Source organism: Pagrus major, chromosome 10 (genome assembly GCF_040436345.1).
Source record: "Pagrus major chromosome 10, Pma_NU_1.0".
NCBI lineage: Eukaryota > Metazoa > Chordata > Actinopteri > Spariformes > Sparidae > Pagrus > Pagrus major.
Genome location: NC_133224.1, coordinates 18,494,832 through 18,513,831, shown reverse-complemented (window position 1 = coordinate 18,513,831; position 19,000 = coordinate 18,494,832). Strand labels below are relative to the sequence as shown.

At 41.8% G+C, this 19,000-nt stretch overlaps 1 protein-coding gene across 3 annotated transcripts in view; it reads left to right on the top strand.

The window, feature by feature from the left end:
* The first annotated feature begins 516 nt into the window (after positions 1–516).
* The window catches only part of LOC141003822 (RAS guanyl-releasing protein 2), a 41,513-nt gene continuing 23,029 nt past the window's right edge, over positions 517–19,000 (top strand). For 2 of the 3 annotated variants that reach the window (XM_073475289.1, XM_073475288.1), the window contains exons 1-6: positions 15,006–15,135; positions 15,396–15,498; positions 15,803–15,859; positions 16,132–16,263; positions 16,757–16,907; positions 18,102–18,275. In XM_073475289.1, the coding sequence (XP_073331390.1) occupies positions 15,066–15,135; positions 15,396–15,498; positions 15,803–15,859; positions 16,132–16,263; positions 16,757–16,907; positions 18,102–18,275 (687 nt within the window). In that variant the 5' untranslated portion in view covers positions 15,006–15,065. Of the gene's footprint in view, positions 1,092–15,001; positions 15,136–15,395; positions 15,499–15,802; positions 15,860–16,131; positions 16,264–16,756; positions 16,908–18,101; positions 18,276–19,000 lie in introns of those variants that run through there. The other variant, XM_073475287.1, reaches the window with a different exon arrangement.

Genomic DNA, 19,000 nt, shown 5'->3' with positions numbered 1-19,000 from the left:
AAGCTTTCGTTATTCATGCAAACCAAGAGAAAAAACTATGTTTATCCTGTCATATTTTTTTTCCTTTTATAATCAAGTGTTGTCCCATTCAATATTCGTACAACCTACCATTTAGGTTGCTGCCATGCTTAAATTACCTTGGCAATCCATCCTGGATTTTATGTTTGGGGTTATCACCCACTTTATCCTGCAGCACCCGAACGCAGCATGTGACGTTATGAAGGGGGCAGAACCCTATGTTGTAGCAACAGGTATGTGTACTGAATGTGCAATCTATGACAGTGAACATTAAAATATAAGATATATTAATTATGGCAGCCTTTTGATGAGCCTGAATAAAATGCATCCAGTCTCCATTCTTCCACTGCAGCACCTCTTGTTTGACAGCACGTGAGCTCTCTCTTAAAAATTCACTGAAAATGCAATCTTCACTTAAAATCTCATTTTTTTGAAGTTTATTAAGTGTACTTGAAGGCAGCACAATAGTAGAAGTGTAGACATGTCTGATGTCTGAGGCTGTCGGGGGATGATTTATGATTGCCCACACGCTTTAATGACGCAGAGATTGTTATGTGTGTGTAATGGTACGTAGCAGCACGTACACAATAAGCATGTGAACATGTGGTGTTGCTGTGATACTACCAATAGGCGGGACTGTGGCTCTGCAGTGTGTGATTGTGAGCTGCACAGCTGGAACATGAGCAGAAGGCAGGCACGCGGTCCAGCTGCGACCAGATGACTGAGCTCAGCTGCTCCCGCTACACCAACACACATCCTTAACTTGCTGCCGAGTGCGCCGCGACAGGACTTGTGCGCATTGTGGGGTTAATGTGCCGTAAGAGAAATTACCCGCATAGCTCATCCAGAGGACCGTCAGCATCAACTCCGAAGAAGGATCCGAAGTGTGATGACTTCTTCTGGGTTTCGATCATCTGCGCCTCTCTCCGCATGACCTGGTGATCCCACTCCGAAGCCAAGCAGGCGTTCTGAGTTCGGTGGTGCTGGTGATGTAACGCTTTTCATCTCAGTGATCCCTCCACAAATCACTGTAGCCTCTTCTCTCAGAGCATGGGACCCTTCAGACTCTAAAGGTAAGTCATGTGTCATAACTTGAATGTTAGTACAGAACTGAGGCCACTTGAGCTCATATATATTTTTTACGCATGGAAACCCAGTGATGTTTTGTGCCTGGATCACTCCAGGATCAGTTACATCAGTGTCAAAATGTGCTATTGTGTTGCAACAGCAGATACAATCAGGTGAGGACTTGCCTGGTTGCACCATCAACCACAGCAATGTCAAAATCTCATGTTGACTCATTAGTGTGTCATGAATGCGTTTTTTACTTTGTGTTGGGGAAAAAAAAGTGCTCCCAGCTGTGCTGCTCAGACTTGTAGAAGACAGGGGCTGCAGCTACAGCTGTCAGATATCTACTAGTTGAACTAATAGAATCAACGGGCCTGTGCACGGTCATTTTCAGGAAGAGGAGCATCACAGAGCATAGCAGAGGCGGATGGAGGAACGCCTGTTCCTAAAATTAGATTGAGGGAGTGGCAGGGTCTTTAACCTGCTTCCTTGAGAATGATGGTAAACAAAAGTCCAGTGACATGCAAAGTTATGGCTTGACCCCTCTGGCAAGAGGAGGGGAGGAGGGATGCTAAAGCTCAATCTGAACATCTCCTTTCAACCCTCATTCATCGTTTCATGCCCGATAGCTTGCTGAGGGATTCATCAAACACCACTGACACTGACTGTCAAGGCCCCCTAAGCAGCTCCTCTAATAACCAATCAATGCGTTTGTGATGATGAGACTCCTCAGTGACTGGAGAGTAACAGTCGAGGCCACATCCCAGCTCAGCCCTAGCTGCTGGGTTAAACAAGTGAGAGGTCACACTTACCGTCCCCGCTTTATTTCTGTTCAGTCAGCCCCCTCATTACCTGCTCTCTCAGACAGGCTGCAGCTGTCTGACTGCAGTGATTCAAGGTGATTTTCTCTCACCGCCCCCAGAGCAGCAGGGATTAGGAGGCATCTTTGAGTGTCGGGGCTGCTGATTACTTGTGCTGCAGCATCCTAGCCGACTTCACCCCTGCCTTATCCACCCATGTTTTTGGTGTCAGAGCAGTGGGATTTGACTTGTAAGCTGTGACTGGCTGCCTCTCTGGAAATCTGAAAGTCTTAGCAGCTGTAGTGTGGCAGCCCAGCACATCCTTGTGGGAGGCAGAAAAGTCACTTCAGTGTTTTTCAGTGTGGCTGCTTTGGCCGGAGCTGCGTTGCTGATTAACTGTTCCTATTTTGAATGTCGGACAGGCTTGCTTTGTGTGCGCTTGTTCATACAGATCGGCATCTGCTTGAGAGAATGCAAATGAGGCAACCACCAACATCAGCCCTGATATGTGCAGTGCCCACACAGACAAATCTGTCAACAAAAGTCCATTTTATCAGACCAGAGCTTTATTTTTTTTTTTATCATCAGTCAACTCAAAGCAACCCATGGCCTCCTCATCTCACATGCACAACAATTGAAGTGGTGCTCGACTTGAAAGATATAGCATGGTTTTCAAGGATTCAAAGAGCCTCCAGTATTGGGGTAAAATCATGTAGAAGAGATAAAAAGAAAAAAGCCTCTGCATCTCTATTTCTCCTTTCTCTCCTTCGCTGCCGCAGTGCAATTACTTCAGGCCCTCTGGAGCAGCCACCCTTGGTATTTAGCATCATTTCCAGCCACCTCGTCCACCTCAACCTGCAGCAGTGTTGTTGCACTTATCAGAAAAGCCAGCCATAATTGGATCTATTGTGTGGGGCTGCCGCTGCTTTACGTCAAAGGACCAAGAAAATCTGAGTGGACGAGGAGGAGGAGGAGGAGAGGAAGGAATAAAACGAAGGCAACACAGAGGGACATAGTGAGGAAGAGGGAAACAAAACTCTATAATTACAGGGAGCGGACGAGAGCGACAGCTCAGCCAGACATGTGTGCTGGATGTTCGCCATCACCGGGGTGCACGGTCCGATGCACTTTCTGCCTCTATCGCACTTTTCATTAGCTGCTCCAATCTATTCCCCCACAGTCCCTGTACTACACTCCTAATTACCTGCGTCAACCTTTCGCACTTCATCTCCTGGATCGAAATCACACCAAGCATATTTGGAGTCATTCATTAAAACTGGAGAGTGCTGGAGAAGTTTTCTCTGACCTGTGTTGGGAGTGTTTTTTCAGCTTATTTAAACAGCAGAAAAGGGAATTTAAAGGCGTGCAACATCAGATTTGGTTTTACTCCCAGTGTACACTGACACAGTGATCCTAAACTGACAACTAGACTGGCACTCAACAGATCTATGAGCCACATTAAATTGTATTCACTCACAGATAGCAGTCGCCTAAATAAGCCTGATTTTTTACATCAGGTTCATTAATCTGGGAAATTAACAAACAGGTCGAAAAACACTCTATCTCACAATGACAAATAAAGTGAGAAGAAATTCCTAGATGTGTCCCTTTATCCAGATCCGCACTAAAAGTTAATGGGGTCTATTCTGGGCTGAGACCCAGCCTCCATCAAAGTTTCATGGAAATCTGTTCAGTAGTTTTTGTGTAATCTTGCTGACAAACCAACCAACCAAACAACTAAGCAACCGACAAACAAACAGATAGACAAATGGTAAAAGCATAACCTCGTTGGCAGAGGTAATAAAAGATCTAATTGTGCCTGGATGTGACATCTCGTAATGGGTAAAGGGTGTATATCAGGATTTTGCTTGAACCTTGGTAAACTTATTTAAACGTAAATATCATCTCTGCTCCTTCTCTGTCCCTCCTTGTATCTTCCTGCCCCTCCGTCACCTCTTCAGCTCCCATGAAAGGGCACAGACCATGTAAAATCTCAGTCTGTCACTGCACTCTGCTCTCCTCACCTTTAAAGGCATGGCTGAAATGCAGAACGGAGAGGCAGCAGCAGAGGAGTAGGAGACACAGGAGGGGAAGGTTGCTGGCGAGGGAAAGTGTCGGACCTGAGGAGGTATAAATCAAGCTGTGGCTGGAATTAAATCAGTCAGGGTGAAACACAGTAGTGGATGAACCTCCAGTGAGGGCGGATCGAAAGCTCACTGGCTGCTGCATCTTGGCTCGTATAGTAATTACTAAAGGCAGTGAATTAGCAGTGATGGTGATTACATTGGTGTGATTACTTAAGATTTCAGTTGGCGGGGAATCCTTCTGGGCTGCAGATGTTAGGCGTGCCTCAATCTCAAGTAAGGGAATCGAAAAATGTCTGTGGTGTCATGCACCTGCAATCAGAAAAGTGCATTCATTTCTCCACTTTTTCGGTGTGCACATTTGCACAATGAATGGTGTATTATGATGACAGGAAATTGTGGGGTTTGTGGTCTGCTCAGGGATGCAGGCTGTTTTTGGGAGGAATACATCAACAGGAACTAGCCAGAAGAACTAACACTGTTCAAACAGCCTGCAGGGGTACTGAAGAGACGCATGTGAAACTCCTAGTGTTCACACACAACACAAAACTAGAATGACTGTTGTGTAAAACCACTGTACAGCTCAGTGAGCACAACCCTGACAGGCAGGAGGAAATGAAGCAGATAAACGCTGTAGAAAACAAATTGGTCCCCTGATGAACAGTATGGGCCCCGTTCTGCAAACCACAGACATATCTTAGAAAACCTGAATCTGTGTGAAATGAAGGACTTGGCATCACTTGGTGTGTGAGCCGATGCAGTGGCTGTTTTTGGGTGGATGTTTTGCTGCAGCTAAGCAGCCTTACCTCCGTGTTTCTGCCTCCAGGCACTGGAACTGACTCACATCTGCATTGGGGGTTGCTAGCTTTGGAAAGCGCCATAATGAAGACCCTGAGTGTATATTGGGCTTTCTTTGATTTTCTTTCTTTCTTTTTTTTTTTTAACTTACTGTGCAGAAAAAGAAGCTTGAGTTTAAGGGAATAATTCAAGATTTGGTAAAATATGCTCATTCAAGTTCTTGCAAAGCATCAGATGAGAAGATCGATACTACTCTGAAGCTGCGGCCAACTTACCTAATCATAAACACTGGAAACAGGTTTGCTAGGTAGAATCCAGGAAGGTACTGAACCCAAGCCAAGAATTGGTTTCAACACTTGATCTTTATACTGATTACACACACTGATGAGCTTTAGAGGTGCTGGTAGGAGGATTGCCTTATCTTTGGACAGAGCCTGGCTGGCTGATCTCCTTTATTTCCAGTCTTTATACAAAGCTAAAGTGACCAGCTGCTGGCTCTATGCTGTATAGATATGAGAGTGATGCTTCTCATCTAACTTGACAAAAATGCATACAAAAAAATGTTATAAGGCTCTGTTATAATTTTGGAGAAAGGAACGTGTCCAGCTTTTCATAAATGTTTCCTTAAATCACATCTTTCCTTCTGGCAAAGATGAATGTTTCAGGTTACTGTGATGCAAGTAGATGACATTTGTTCACCCGAGATGAAAAACTGTAACAACAGGAAGTGAGGCTCCTGACTTCAGCATGACAGAAAAGCAGAAAAAGCAGAAAAAGCATCCTGATGGCGTTAGCTTTGGAATTGACAGACGGTTGGCAGAAATGGCCCGGGTGTTCTCGACGAGAGACAAGCTCTAACGCTCTATTGCAAAAGATGATTTGCCACGTTGGCTCTTTTGCACAATACAGCATGTGTTCTCATCTTTCACTCATCACACAGTTTGAGAAGGAAGTTATGTGTGTGTCAGGGAGATAACTGTCAGAGTGACAAAAAGGAGAGAGGAAAATGTGAGAAAACCAAATAATATGTCATGAGAATTTATTGCGCTTAAAAAACTTTGAATTGTTAAGAGAACTGAATCCTACGCCACATGTGATTGTAACAAGGTTAAAAAAAATGCAGACCCACACATACACTCGCCACATTTCACACACACACATACCAACACACCCTTCCGGTATTTGTTATGAAGCGAACTTTCACATCTGCGAAAAAGGACAGAAGTTTGAGCAGGAAGCCTGAAAACAAAGCAGTAAAAACAGCCTGACACAATGATACATTGTCGCGTTCGGGGGCAGATTTTTCGGGGGCAGATTTTGTAACAGCACATGGGATCTGCAGCCGTGCCCTTTCTGTCTCACATGTTACACTTTTCATTTGAAGTCAGAAGGTTGAGATTGGAGAGTGTGCCAGATGTGAAACAGGATGCGTGACTTTTTTCATTTTGTAGGACGTAATGAAACATTACACTCTGCCAGCTGCTATGTCTCCCAGCAAGACATTGTGAAATGTGCATGGTTTTCACCCCAACTTGTAAATGTAAAAGTTCTGCTTGCCTCCTTCACATACAGTATCAGTAGGACTGCTTCCATTTGCTTTATAGAGAGATTCAAGCTGGATCTTTTTGTTTTCCTTTGGTCATGACTATCCCACCCTATTTGATATTTTCCCTCTTTAGCCAACTGTCTCTTTCCACTTTTGACTGGGCTGAAACGAGGTAGCACATACGGTCTCTTCCTGCCTCCCAGTCCCCCTCTTTATCTCCCATTCTCCCTCTCTTCCCTCTGCCTCCCCCCTCCCTCCCCAAGGAGCAACTATAGCTGCTAATCTCAGTTTGCAGCCGGTGCCCCCCCACCGATGTGGCATTCTGCGTGTCCAGGGAAAAGGAAATGTTCCCCTTCCTGCTCTCAGTACCCTGCAGTCTGTAAATAGAGCCTGCCACCAGCCGCTCGGTAGGCCCCTCTGGAGAACTATATCTGTCCCATCATGCGACACCCTTGCTACAACTTCCTGAAACAAACTAAGGGGTGTTGGGCTGGAGATAAGGGTGGTGTGCGCATAATATGAAGAAGTGGTGTTTGTATGTGTTTTTGCAGTCTTGTAATTCTATCCACACGGCCGCTCAAGGACAGAAAGAGGAGATAAAGCTGCAGATAACTGGCCCTCACTTTAGAAATAAGGGTCAGAGTTTTAGAAAATAAACTACCATATTCATTTGAGACATTAGTATTTTTTTTTAAATAGTTGCCTGCCTTTACCAGCCTTTAAACTACATTTTAAAATGTGTGCCACCAGGTTGGATTGGGTGGAGAAATGTAAAATGGATTTTTCAGACATTGACGTACAGCACACCATTACATGCTAAATGTAGAGTATGCAAGACAACATGTTTTTACAGTGAGTAAAAGCCCAGTGTGGAGGAAATAAGTGGATTTAGGGGCTGAAATGGGGCCAAATATTCATAATCACGTTGTCATTAGCGTATAATCACCTGAAACTAAGAATCGCTGTGTTTTCGTTACCTGAGGGCCCAGACACACCAAACAGACATCAAATAACTAGTGGGCAACTGTAGCATCGTCTTATGTTGCCTGTGTCTTGGACAAAAAGCTGCACTTGAACACATTTGAAAGATTACAGCAACTAGCTGCCACCGACAGCCCCAATGTTAAAAATGCTAACATGCTGACGTTTGACAGATAATTTTGTATTTGTAGATTTTTTGTAATTTAATAGGTTTATAGTCATAAACCAAAGTTTTGTACAAATTGTTTTGAGCTGATGGTAGCTATAGATGGCATTTCACTCTGAACTGCATTAATCCCCGACTTTTCCTTCCTAATGACCAGTGTCAGTCACACTGCTGTCTGCAGAGCACTATCCCCAGCTAAAAGTGCTGCAGATAAAACCCTTTAAACATGTTTGTCTGAGGCACAGTGACCAGACTGTGTGTGATTTCAATGCCTGCCTCACTGCTAATCACAGTGAATAAATGCATCCACATCTGAAAACATCAATCAAACTTGTTTTCCCTAAATGCCAGTGGGGAGAGAATGAAACTAAATCAATAGCTGTATGGTGACTGTGCATTAGCTCAGGGTATTAACTAGCATGGAAATGAGCCTATTATGGCAATATCAATAGCAGGATGGATATCATTAACTGCGTGTTTGTCAGTGTCTTGTCATCAATCAGCACTAGCGTCAATTTTAATTCATGAAAAGGTTCTGATTTATACAGCCAGTTTCCTTCAGTGTGTGTGTGCTTTGTGGGGCGTACATAGCACCCTGATGTGATTTAGACAAGAAACAGGCATGCACACCCAAAATGATGTACTCACTTTATATAAATATTTATGAATTGTATTTGGATGTGTTGCTGTGTGTGAATAAATGCTAATGAATGTGTTGAATGTGCTCGCCACCGTGACTTTTGCTTATCAACATCATTCATTTGCTGGAACAAAATTAATTGACAATTTTCATAATCAAAGTATTGTTTAATTGTTTGATTGAATTTAAAATGTCAACCATTTGCTATGTGTTGTTACTGGCTATTATTTGGACAAAGCAAAGAAAATGCTGTTTAAGCTCTAGAAATGTTTTTTTCTCTTTTTTCTGATATATACTGTATATATACGCCAAACAATTACACAATAAGTTACGCCACAGATTAATCAACCATAAAAAAATAATCATTAGCAGCAGCACTCAATCATTTAAAGGGTAACTCCACCAATTTTTAATATTTAAGTGTGTTGACAGGTTTAAGGGAGCACTACTACATATATGACAAAAGTAGTACAAAGCCCTTTGTGGCTCAAGAAGATGCTGCATGTTATCTGATAAATTCCCTTCAGTGATGTCACTCAGTGGCAAAGTTGCATTGTTGGTAATGTAGGCACCAGCTTTTGAAAAGGAAGAATAATGCATGGAATAAGAAAAAGCAATATCTCTGGTTAACTGCCCATAATGAGTTTAACTGCGTTATAGAAGTGCAATACTTAACCAGTGGACTGCTTTTTGAAACATTGTGCCTACATTACCCACATTGCAGTTTGGCAACTGACTTACACAACTGAGTTAGATTTATCAAATCCCAAAAGGCTTTAAACTACGTTTTCACATATGCAGTAGTACTCCCCAAGACCCATAACACATTATTGTTTAAAAATGGTGAAATCCCCCTTTAATCTGAAAAATAATCAACAGATCTATTTTTATGGAAGCAATTGTTATTTGCAGCCCTATATTTAACTTTCCAGTGCAGACAAGCTGTGGTCAGTGCAATGCATTTTCTTGCTTATACAGTGTGTGTGCAGTTTTGTGCCGTAAATAGAGTTCTTTTCAGGTTAAAGAAGGCGTGCACAGTGGTACTGAACCAGTTTTACTCTTTGCAAGTTAGTGAGCATGAGAAAAACTGTACTGAGAATGTGTCTGTGTGGCCAGAGGATGTGACATTTTCACTGCCCACTAAACCAGCAGCACTCTGCAGATTCTGCATGGCCAGGATTGACCAGGCATCTGTCAACTTCCCCTTTATCCCAGCTGCGCCCCCGACCCTCCCCTAATCTGCCTGATCGATGGCCCTGGATGGTCGTCACCAGGCAACCAGGGATAACACCAAAGCCCTCACACTGTGTGCTACCTAACATTCAATCTGCGGCTTCACAGCTATATGAAACACTATTAGAAATCACACTGTGGGGAAAATACTTAAAGAAAAGCAGAAGGGGACGCTTATTAAGGATAAATCAGAATCTGAAGTCTCCTGAGAGAGAGGATTGTTCTCTGGGTTACAGCAGAGAGATCCTGTCGGTGAGATGATGAATGTGTATTCAACTATGGCAAGATGGTATGATCATCAAGACCAGCACAGCCTGTGCCACAGTGCCAGATTAGACGCAGTTAAAAGCAGCCGCAACATTTCGCCTCTTAAGAACAGACTGTTCTCAGCTATACATGAAAGTGAAACAGATGCCCATTTTGTCACAGAGAAATGCATTCAGCTCAGATGTAGATGACTCTTATCATTAATAATGGCTCTTGCTGTGTGGCTATAAGAGACTCCAAGGCCACTCTACTTCCTTTTCAGTTAAATTCATGAGATGTGAGCGGTGGTATCTGTTCTCGGAGAAACTAGACCCAGAAGTGAAAATAGAAATACTGCTGTTTTTTTGTAAGCCAGATGTCACAGGCCTTGGTGTGTTTTCTTTGAGGTTTCAGAGTTATAGCACTGCTCTACAGCTACAGTCCTGTGGTGACCTTCGCATCCCTCCCAGGAACTTTCATGTCTATCTATAGCAACAGTTCGTCATTTCGATTGTGGCCAGACGAGGGTTGTGTGATATGATCAAAATCTTGCTGATATAGGTCATTTCATTTCCAGGTAATGATGCATATAGAAATGAGCACATGATCTATTTATTATTACATTCTGAACTCAACATATTAAAATAACTTTCTCATATTTGATTTTTTTTCTTTTTATTAAGAACCTCTTTGGAAATGTTCAATATAGCATGTCACAAAATACTACATATTAATGCATGAAATATAAAAAGGAAAATAGAAAAATGTGCACATGGTCAAAATATGAACTACATATAATACACTTTAACAGTAGAACTGTTTGAATTGTAGCAGCAGACAAAGGCTAAACATAAATATTGGTATATAAAATATCAAATGTAAACATGGAACACTTTTTGAATTAGGTCTCCATACTAACATTAGTAAGTAAGTAAGTGTTGTTATAAATGAGATATTAAAACATCAATGTGAGATGAGATGAATGAGTTATATACAATTAATGACATTGTATGTAGGCAAGGGTGTGATGCAGGGTTTTCCACCCAGGAGTTAAAGGGACTCTGTGGAACTGCTTGTGTTGGGCTGGAAGCTGGTTATTAGTTTATGTTACCGGACTCCATTTCTAAACTAACGTTAGCTACTGTTGCTCTCTGTTAGCATGAGGATGGAGACACTGAGATAAGGCACTTGAGAACGTGCATAAAATCACATCCTTTGGATTTCCCCTGAAAATCCGACCGGAGTCTTTTAGGAAAAACATCAGCATCAAACAAACTTCAACAAATCGTCCACGGGCTTGTATAGGTCTAGGCCTGTCACGATAACAAATTTTGCTGGACGATAAATTGACCTAGAAATTATTGCGATAAACGATAATATTGTCGCTTTGAGACCATTTTTCAACTAATATAATGATAATGGCATAATAACGCAAGTACATCCTTTCAAAGATCAATAAACCTTTATTTCTAAAGAATATTTAACATTGGAATGTGAAAAAGACATTTTAAATATCCAAAATAAATAAAGATGGAGGCTGTGGCCAAAGCAATTGAGCCATGGCCAGCAACGGTTCCTTACTGCAGCAACAATGTTAGCACCATTGTCTGTAGCGATGCGGAGGCGTGACGGTACACGTGATGATGATGACGTATGTGTTTTTTTTCAAGGTGTTTCCCCGGTGTTTACCTGTTAATCTAAACATGTACCAGCTGTCTGTTTATAATCATATGGATGCTGTTATAATGTGTTGTGATTGAGATCCTGACACACCATACATCCTGGAAAGTGACAAAGTTACGTTTTTCTATCATTTACATAATTACATAATCGCCATCAGTAAACTGGACGCTGTCTGACTATTTCACTCTCGGGAGGGCTGACCGTCACCATGACAACAGTAACTGACCGTCGCGCGACTAACACTTGGTGAGTTAAAGTTTTTTGCCGGGGACAGACGCTGTTTTTCGGGCAGAAATGTGACGAAGAGTCGGTCAGACCGACAGGCTGACAGACACTTGGTGAGTTAAAGTTTTTTGCCGGGGACAGACGCTGTTTTTCGGGCAGAAATGTGACGAAGAGTCGGTCAGACCGACAGGCTGACAGACACTTCTTCACGAATAACTGCGGTATTTTTTTCCTCACATAAGTTGCCAAAGACACGACCAGTTACTACGTTCCTGTTGTTTGGTCCTGTAACGTTGCTTTGTGGGACATTTATTTTTATTTTGTTGAGTGAAGGATCTGTAGAGTTATCAGACACCAACACCATCAGATCGACACGCCCTCGCTCCGCGCCGCCGGCTCGGTTCGCCTCTGATACTACCTCCGGAGGCGCAGCGAAATTTCACCCCTCACCGCATCTGAAACGTTCACACAAAGGCGGATGCGGAGAATTGGCGCAGTATCCCCGCATGCAAACGGCTGCGTGAATGGGGCTAGTGACTGACAAGAGGGTTCTAGTGAGAGACACGAGGAAAACAAACAAGCATGCAAATGGAAATTATCGAGGCCGGCAAAATTATCGAGCTCATTTTAATTTATCGTATGATTAATTGATTTATTGATTATCGTGACAGGCCTATATAGGTCAATCGTCTTGGCTGGTCAGAGTGCTTCTCTTGTTTGAAATTAGCCCACTCTTCCATCTTCCCTATGTTTGTTTGTGTTGTCTGCATGCACAATTAGTTTATGCCTATGGAAGAATACAAAACAGCGTCCAAATGATGACAAATATTTCACTAAAGAGTGTGATTTGTCAATCAACAATAAAGCTGAATATTAATGACAGATGTTTTTTCTGTGGTCACATGATATACGTTGTCCTGTGGCACAGCCCGGTCCGGCAGTCTGCGACTTCTTCACACTTTATCTCTCCATGATCCGACCACATCTTTTTATAAAGCCACAGATTTGAATCTCATCTCATTTCACTATTTCCCCTACTCATTATCATACCGAATCTCGCTCACTCTCACGGTATGACTGATGATTGAAGCTTTAGTCTTACACTTCCCTCTCTCCCTCTATCTCTTGTTTTCACTCCATTCCTGCAGAAACGTGTGTGCGTATGTGTATGTGTGGCTGAGACAGCTCGTGAAGCCTGTAATTGAGTGTGTCCGCCCACCGCGTTGCAGCAGAGACAGCGCAGTGGATGGCTTCATTGTGTCAGGCACAATAGATACGTACACATACTCATCACACCCTTCGACAGAACCACAACATTGAAGAGCCATTAGTGGATGCAGCAGCAGCGGGGTGTGTTGTTGTGGATTCTGTGGCCCTAACTTTGTCACTCAAGCATAACCTCAGTGTTACCTTCACACGTATCAGCAATGAACCAAAATATGCAGTGGCTTCCTTTATCCCCTGTTTTACCACCAGATCTAGCTGTAACCTATATAGAAGATAGGATTAGTGTTCTACCTCTTCAGACACACTGAACGCATCTAGGATTACAGCAAATAAAAAGGTTCCCTTAGGCTACTCTTACTCTTAAACTGCACTTCTCAAGGTAAAAAAACATATTTGTGTGTGTTGAGGTGTGTGTGTATATGTCGTGTGTGACTGGACAGTAATCTGTGGTTGCCATGGTTTCCTGCTGTGAGGTCTTACCCAATCACCAAGAAAAATACCGGTTTACATTTCTTTCTTAACTAATTTCTGCGATAAAAGTGTGATGAAATGAAAAGTCATCATGATTGTCAAAATATTTGCATTCAGTACTTGCATGCCTACAGTGTGTTGTGTTGCGTGCCACAAGCTGCTTGGGAGCGTTTCGACAACAGATACTAAATTGTGGTTTCCTCTTCATTGTGCTTGTGGCTCTCTATCAGTTTTTCTAGCAAGTCACACCGAGGTCAAAGCAAGCTGAGCAGTCTACATGCTGTCAAATTCGGCCATCAAAATGACTTCATTCGTGTGCCAAATATGCATCAGTGAAGATGGGACGTGTGAAAGGACAAGATCCCTAAACTGATGAGCACCAGAGGAGACACCATTTTTCACAACTGAGCAGCTCTCCTTGCACTCTGTAATATACTGTTTGAATATATTATAATATAGATGTATGAATGTAAATAAGACATCAGATACTATGAAAGTTTGAAGACAAATATAGAATAATAAAATCACTTGAACCGACACTGCCAGGACAGCATTTTTATATGGTATTTTTAAAATGTCTTTAGAGCATTTACTTTTGAGGTAGCAAAACCACAGTGTGAAAAACCAAAACTACCTGCATTTAGAATCTTAGTTGAGTAAAAGGATGTAAGCATGATTAGCAAATTGTACTTGCAAACAGTCAAAGTAGTTGTGCAGCTGCATGACCCTACTAATGAAATATTCTTACATATTATGTTCTTGTATTTTAACTGTGCATTAAAGGTGCAAGATTGAAGAATTAGAATTAGAATAACAATTCGTACTCCAAACAAATAGGGGGCAGCATATCACCAGGGTAACTGCTAACTGCTGCTAACTGTAGCTAGTAAGCTCAGTTAACATGCAGCTAGCGGTCATATTAACGGACTTCGCCTGGACTGGGATGTGTTTGTGTTGTTTACTATAGGGCTATCATCTCTTAGGGTACAAACTGGCTAGCGGCTAGCTGTTTAGCATGCTAACTTAACATAGCTTAAAAACAGTTTTTTGCTCACATTCAGTTCGTAATTTTGATTCATTTTTGAGTGTTTTACGTTAAAATTCTTACATATTGCACCTTTAATGTACATGCAGTCTTTACATATTTTAGGTGGAGCTAATTTAACTACTTTTAAATACTATTATGTAGTTTAAGCCATGTCAAAGGATCATATCTTATAAACTTATCATGTGTTTCACCTAAATACTTTCTGACAAAAATGTGTCTGTAGTTGTATCAGACATTTTCAGATAAGTAATGACTTTTCCTCATTAAAATCAAGAACTTTATTCTATATGGCTGCTTGTGTGAAAGTAAGGGAGACAAAAAGGTGTTGTTGCTGTCGCTACTCGTTATTGTATCGACACCTTTGTCTAAAAATTTCAAGTGTAATAAAAATGCAACGCCTGTGTCTCCGCTGAAAGCTGCACCAATTACTGTAAATTGGGCTCTTTCAAGTAGAACGAGTTTCGGTTCAGGTTTTGCAGATTGACAGCTTGGTTTATTGGGTCAAATCAAACCATCATTTCAGCAGGGAATGACACTGACAGGCTCATATCCCAATTAAATTTTACCAGCCAGTAAATGTAGTGTAAACAGTCACTGATTACCTCACTCACACGGTGCAGCGTGGAGCAAGATGCAAAACAACTGACCACACAACTATTCTGAACATGCGTCCGCTTTGAATATAATTTTCTCTGTCTTTGTTAAACAATTACTCTCTTCCTTTCTCGCCTTTGATCCTTTTCTCTTTCATCTTCATTTGTGTTCAGGGAGAGCCACGAGAGTCAAACCGGAGAAAGAGAAACGAGGGAAAAAACAAAGAGGAAAGGAACGATGGAGTCCATATTGTCGGAGCAGTCGGCCACAGTGGACGAGCTGCTGGAAGCGTGCATCCAAGCCTTCGGTTGGTCATTTAAACCTGATTTATTTTTATATGGATAATACGTTTTATTCTAAAGCGAGCCCATAAAAGCAATTTATATGTTTAATTTTCTGTATTTCATGTCAGTTATTTGGAATTTCGAAAAAATACCAGCAGCAATGTGTAGTATGTGATCAGGCAATGACTCACGCTGACTACCAGAATAGACAAGCAGTAATAGCAGGCGATGGCTGTGCTGTGACCTTCCTGATGATGAGTGACATGCTATATTCTTCTTCTAGATGAGAAGGGTGCTTTGAAGGATGCCTCCTTGGTCCGCATGTTTCTCATGATGCAGCCTTGGTACATCCCATCGACCGACATGACTAAGAATCTTGTACTCAAGTATCCTTCACCTTTCTTTTCTGCTACCTCAGAGATGTTTTATGTATTACTTGCTGTTTGAATACAAATATCTCTTCACATGCTGCTGACAGAGCAATGGAATCAACTTGCATAGGGCTTTGAGAATCAAAGGAATTAAGGGACCTTGAAGAAGAACAGTTTACAGCCTGTTGTTTGCCTTTTTCTTCAGATCTGTTAAATCTTAATTATTCAAGTGCGACTTGTCATAGTCTGAAAAAGGGGTGAGAACAATTGCAATCTTGCAGACAATTTCATCAAAGTTGCACCTCAACTTATGGATTAGATCTCAAGAGGAGAGCTGCACTGCCGAGCGCCGAACAAGAATATGTCACCTTGTCAAGTAAGAAACTGTCGCTCGTTCTTTTACCCCATCCTGTGCTACTTCTCTCTGAACTTTGATCTGATGTACTTGATTTATGAGTGTTCCAGTTGAATATTGACAGTGTCTACATGTCATGCAGAAATTGTATGACTTGAAAAGACACTTTTATCATCATATAAACCGAGGCCTTGCGCTTAGTGTTCGCAACAGTCAACATTATTGCGTCGCCCTTCCTCCCCTAGTTTTCATCGTCGCTCTCCCTCTCTTCATCCCTTTGTTCTGCCCTCCAGGTATTGGCTCTCTGAGTTTCCAGCAGAGTTCAATCTGAACCCGGAGCTGGAAGACCAGATCAAAGGCTTTAAAGACCTCTTGACCACGGAGGGCAACGAGAGACAGAGTCAGCTCATTGACCTCGACAGTGTGTGAGTGACAGTGTGGAGCTGAAAGCCGTGCATGTTGTTGACACTGTGAATGAATGCCTCTGTCTGTGGGTGTTTATGTCAGCGTGCCCTTTTATTGCCTGTTCTCAGACATCGCTGAGCTGTGTTATGCAGGGTCACTGACTTCTCCATTTCCCATAAAAGCCATTTCTGTGTGACCTTAACTTCCCTTTAGGGTTCCATAAGGAGGAGGCTTTGTGGAGCACATTTGTGACTTAATGCAGCTGGTTTGCAAACAAGGAAATGTCCTTCCAGGAATAAATTCTGCATTTATAGAAAAAGTTGGATGGTTGTAGTTTATTTCATCCCTCTTCATCATGTTTTGATATCTAACGCCACCACAGGTTCAGCTCTATACTGAGAAGTGGCTATAAAGTTAATCTTCTGAACCTGTTGTGGTGTTTTCCAAAAGAAAGAAAAGAAAACTTTTCACAACATGTTCTGCAGTTTTAATGTGCTTTCTTATCCATCTCAGGCCATCATATAAATGGAAGCGGCAGGTGACTCAGCGTGTCCCATCGGTGTCCAAAAAGAGGAAGATGTCCCTGCTGTTTGATCACCTTGATTCCTGTGAACTGGCTGAACACCTGACCTACCTGGAGTACAAATCCTTCTGCAAGATCCTGGTTAGTTTGACCGCATTCAAATCTGTGTAACTAGTGTGATGTATACAGCTCTTGAATTCTTTGAATTTAATTTTGCACGCTGCAGGCTCATTGTAGTTGCTAAGCAATCGTGGTTAAATTCAGATTTTTTACTGGCAGTAATTATATTTGTTGTCTGGAAACATTTTGCTCTTTGAGTTTTATTTTGGGAGGCGAAGGCAATCACTGGGTTTATGCTGATTTTAATGATAGATTTTAGATAATTTATTCAAGTGTGATGGCGTTGGTGGCAATCTGGGGGCAGTGGTAGTGATTTGTTTTGGCTTTGTCTTTGTCTCTCTTCTAAAAGAGATTCTTGCTCAAAATAAAACAAAGTAGAAGAAGTAGCCATGGCTATAATGTAAGCCCCAATAAAATAAATTATGGAGCATCTACTGGTCCAAATGTGCAGTATTGGTACTTTTCTGCATTGAGATGATTTGAAAACAAAAGCTAGATGCTTTAATGTCTACATTTCTGCCTTAAAGGAATAGTTTGGCAGTTCGTGAAATGCGCTTATTTCAAAGGTAAAAATACTTTAGACTGAGCCAAGATATAATAAAGTAAATAACGTCCTGTAAAACAGGCAAAATATAATATGGTAATTAGTGAGCTGGATGGCAGATTTTGTTACCTTTAGACAGAGCCAGGCTGTTCACTCCTTTTTCAAATCTTTATGCTAAGCTAAGATAACCAGCTGCTGGCTCCAGCTGCATATATACTGTGCAGACATGAGAGTGGTTTTAATCTTCTCATCTATGTCGTGGCAGGAAAGCAAACAAGCCTATTTCCCAAAATATCGAACTGTGCCATACAAGAGACATGTTTTTAAAAAGCCGTCTCATAAATGAAGCAGCAGAGCCAAATATATTCTCAAGTAGAAGAAGAAGAAGGATCCTCATTTACAGCATGTCACATATACAATGCATATGAGTGCCCCTTTAATAATAAATTCAAGGTTGAATATAAGTACTTGTCTAGCTGTGCTGATCTGTCTGCAAGCTGAATGCAGCATTTTTTTGTTCCTCACAAAAAAATGTCAAACTCATGACCTTTGCTGCTGATATGACATTTAACATTTTCGGAAGTTTCATGGAAATACTGTGATGTAAGTATGCTGTTATTTAATTAAAATGAGTGAAACTAACTTTGCCAACGGCTCCTTCCTCCTTTTAGTTTCAGGACTACCACAGCTTTGTGATGCACGGCTGCACCGTGGACAACCCCATCCTGGAGCGTTTTATCACCCTTTTCAACAGCGTCTCCCAGTGGATCCAGCTCATGGTACTCAGCAAGCCCACTGCCCCGCAGAGAGCGGCCGTCGTCTCCCACTTCATCAGAGTGGCACAGGTCTGTCTGCTGGACACATTCAGGCCGTATCCTGCAAAGATTTTAAGACGGGGAGGGTTTAATGGGAGTTGTAGGGTTCATTGTGCACATAGCACAGCCTGAAAGGAGATGATAGCCTGGAGCCACAAAGAAATAGGGGGTAAAGCTGTAAAAAGGGGAATTAGAGATTAAACCAAGAGATGTGGAGAGAAGGAGAAAAGTCAGTGCTTTGATGACTTGCACACACACACATAAAACGCAGTCATTTCCCATTAGGTGGCACAAATTGTGAATAAAAATAAATTTAATTTAAAAAGGCTTAGAGGTATTAGCATTTTAAGATGCCTACCGAGAGCTCTTTAAGATAATACTGCTGTCAGGGGAAAACCCTGCATCTCCAGGAATTAAGACTGTCTCGTTTTACCTGGCCGATGACGCATTTTCTGCATTATACAAAGGCTTTTAAGGGCCTTTGGGGTTGTTACATTGTCTGAAACATAAAAGCATAAAACTTCAATTAAAACTTCAATTCATTTGAAGGAATGGTAATAACCTAAGTTTGAGATACCAGATTTCACAAATAGACAATAGCATTTAGCAGTTCATTCGACTTCCAGCGTTATTTAAATGTCAAAGAATCACTGAAGCTATGCCCCTATTCTTAATGTTGGGAGTGCTTCTTCAAACAGAATAAACACACAGGCAAATTCCCAAAAAGAATCCCAGCTATTTGCCGCAAGGATAGA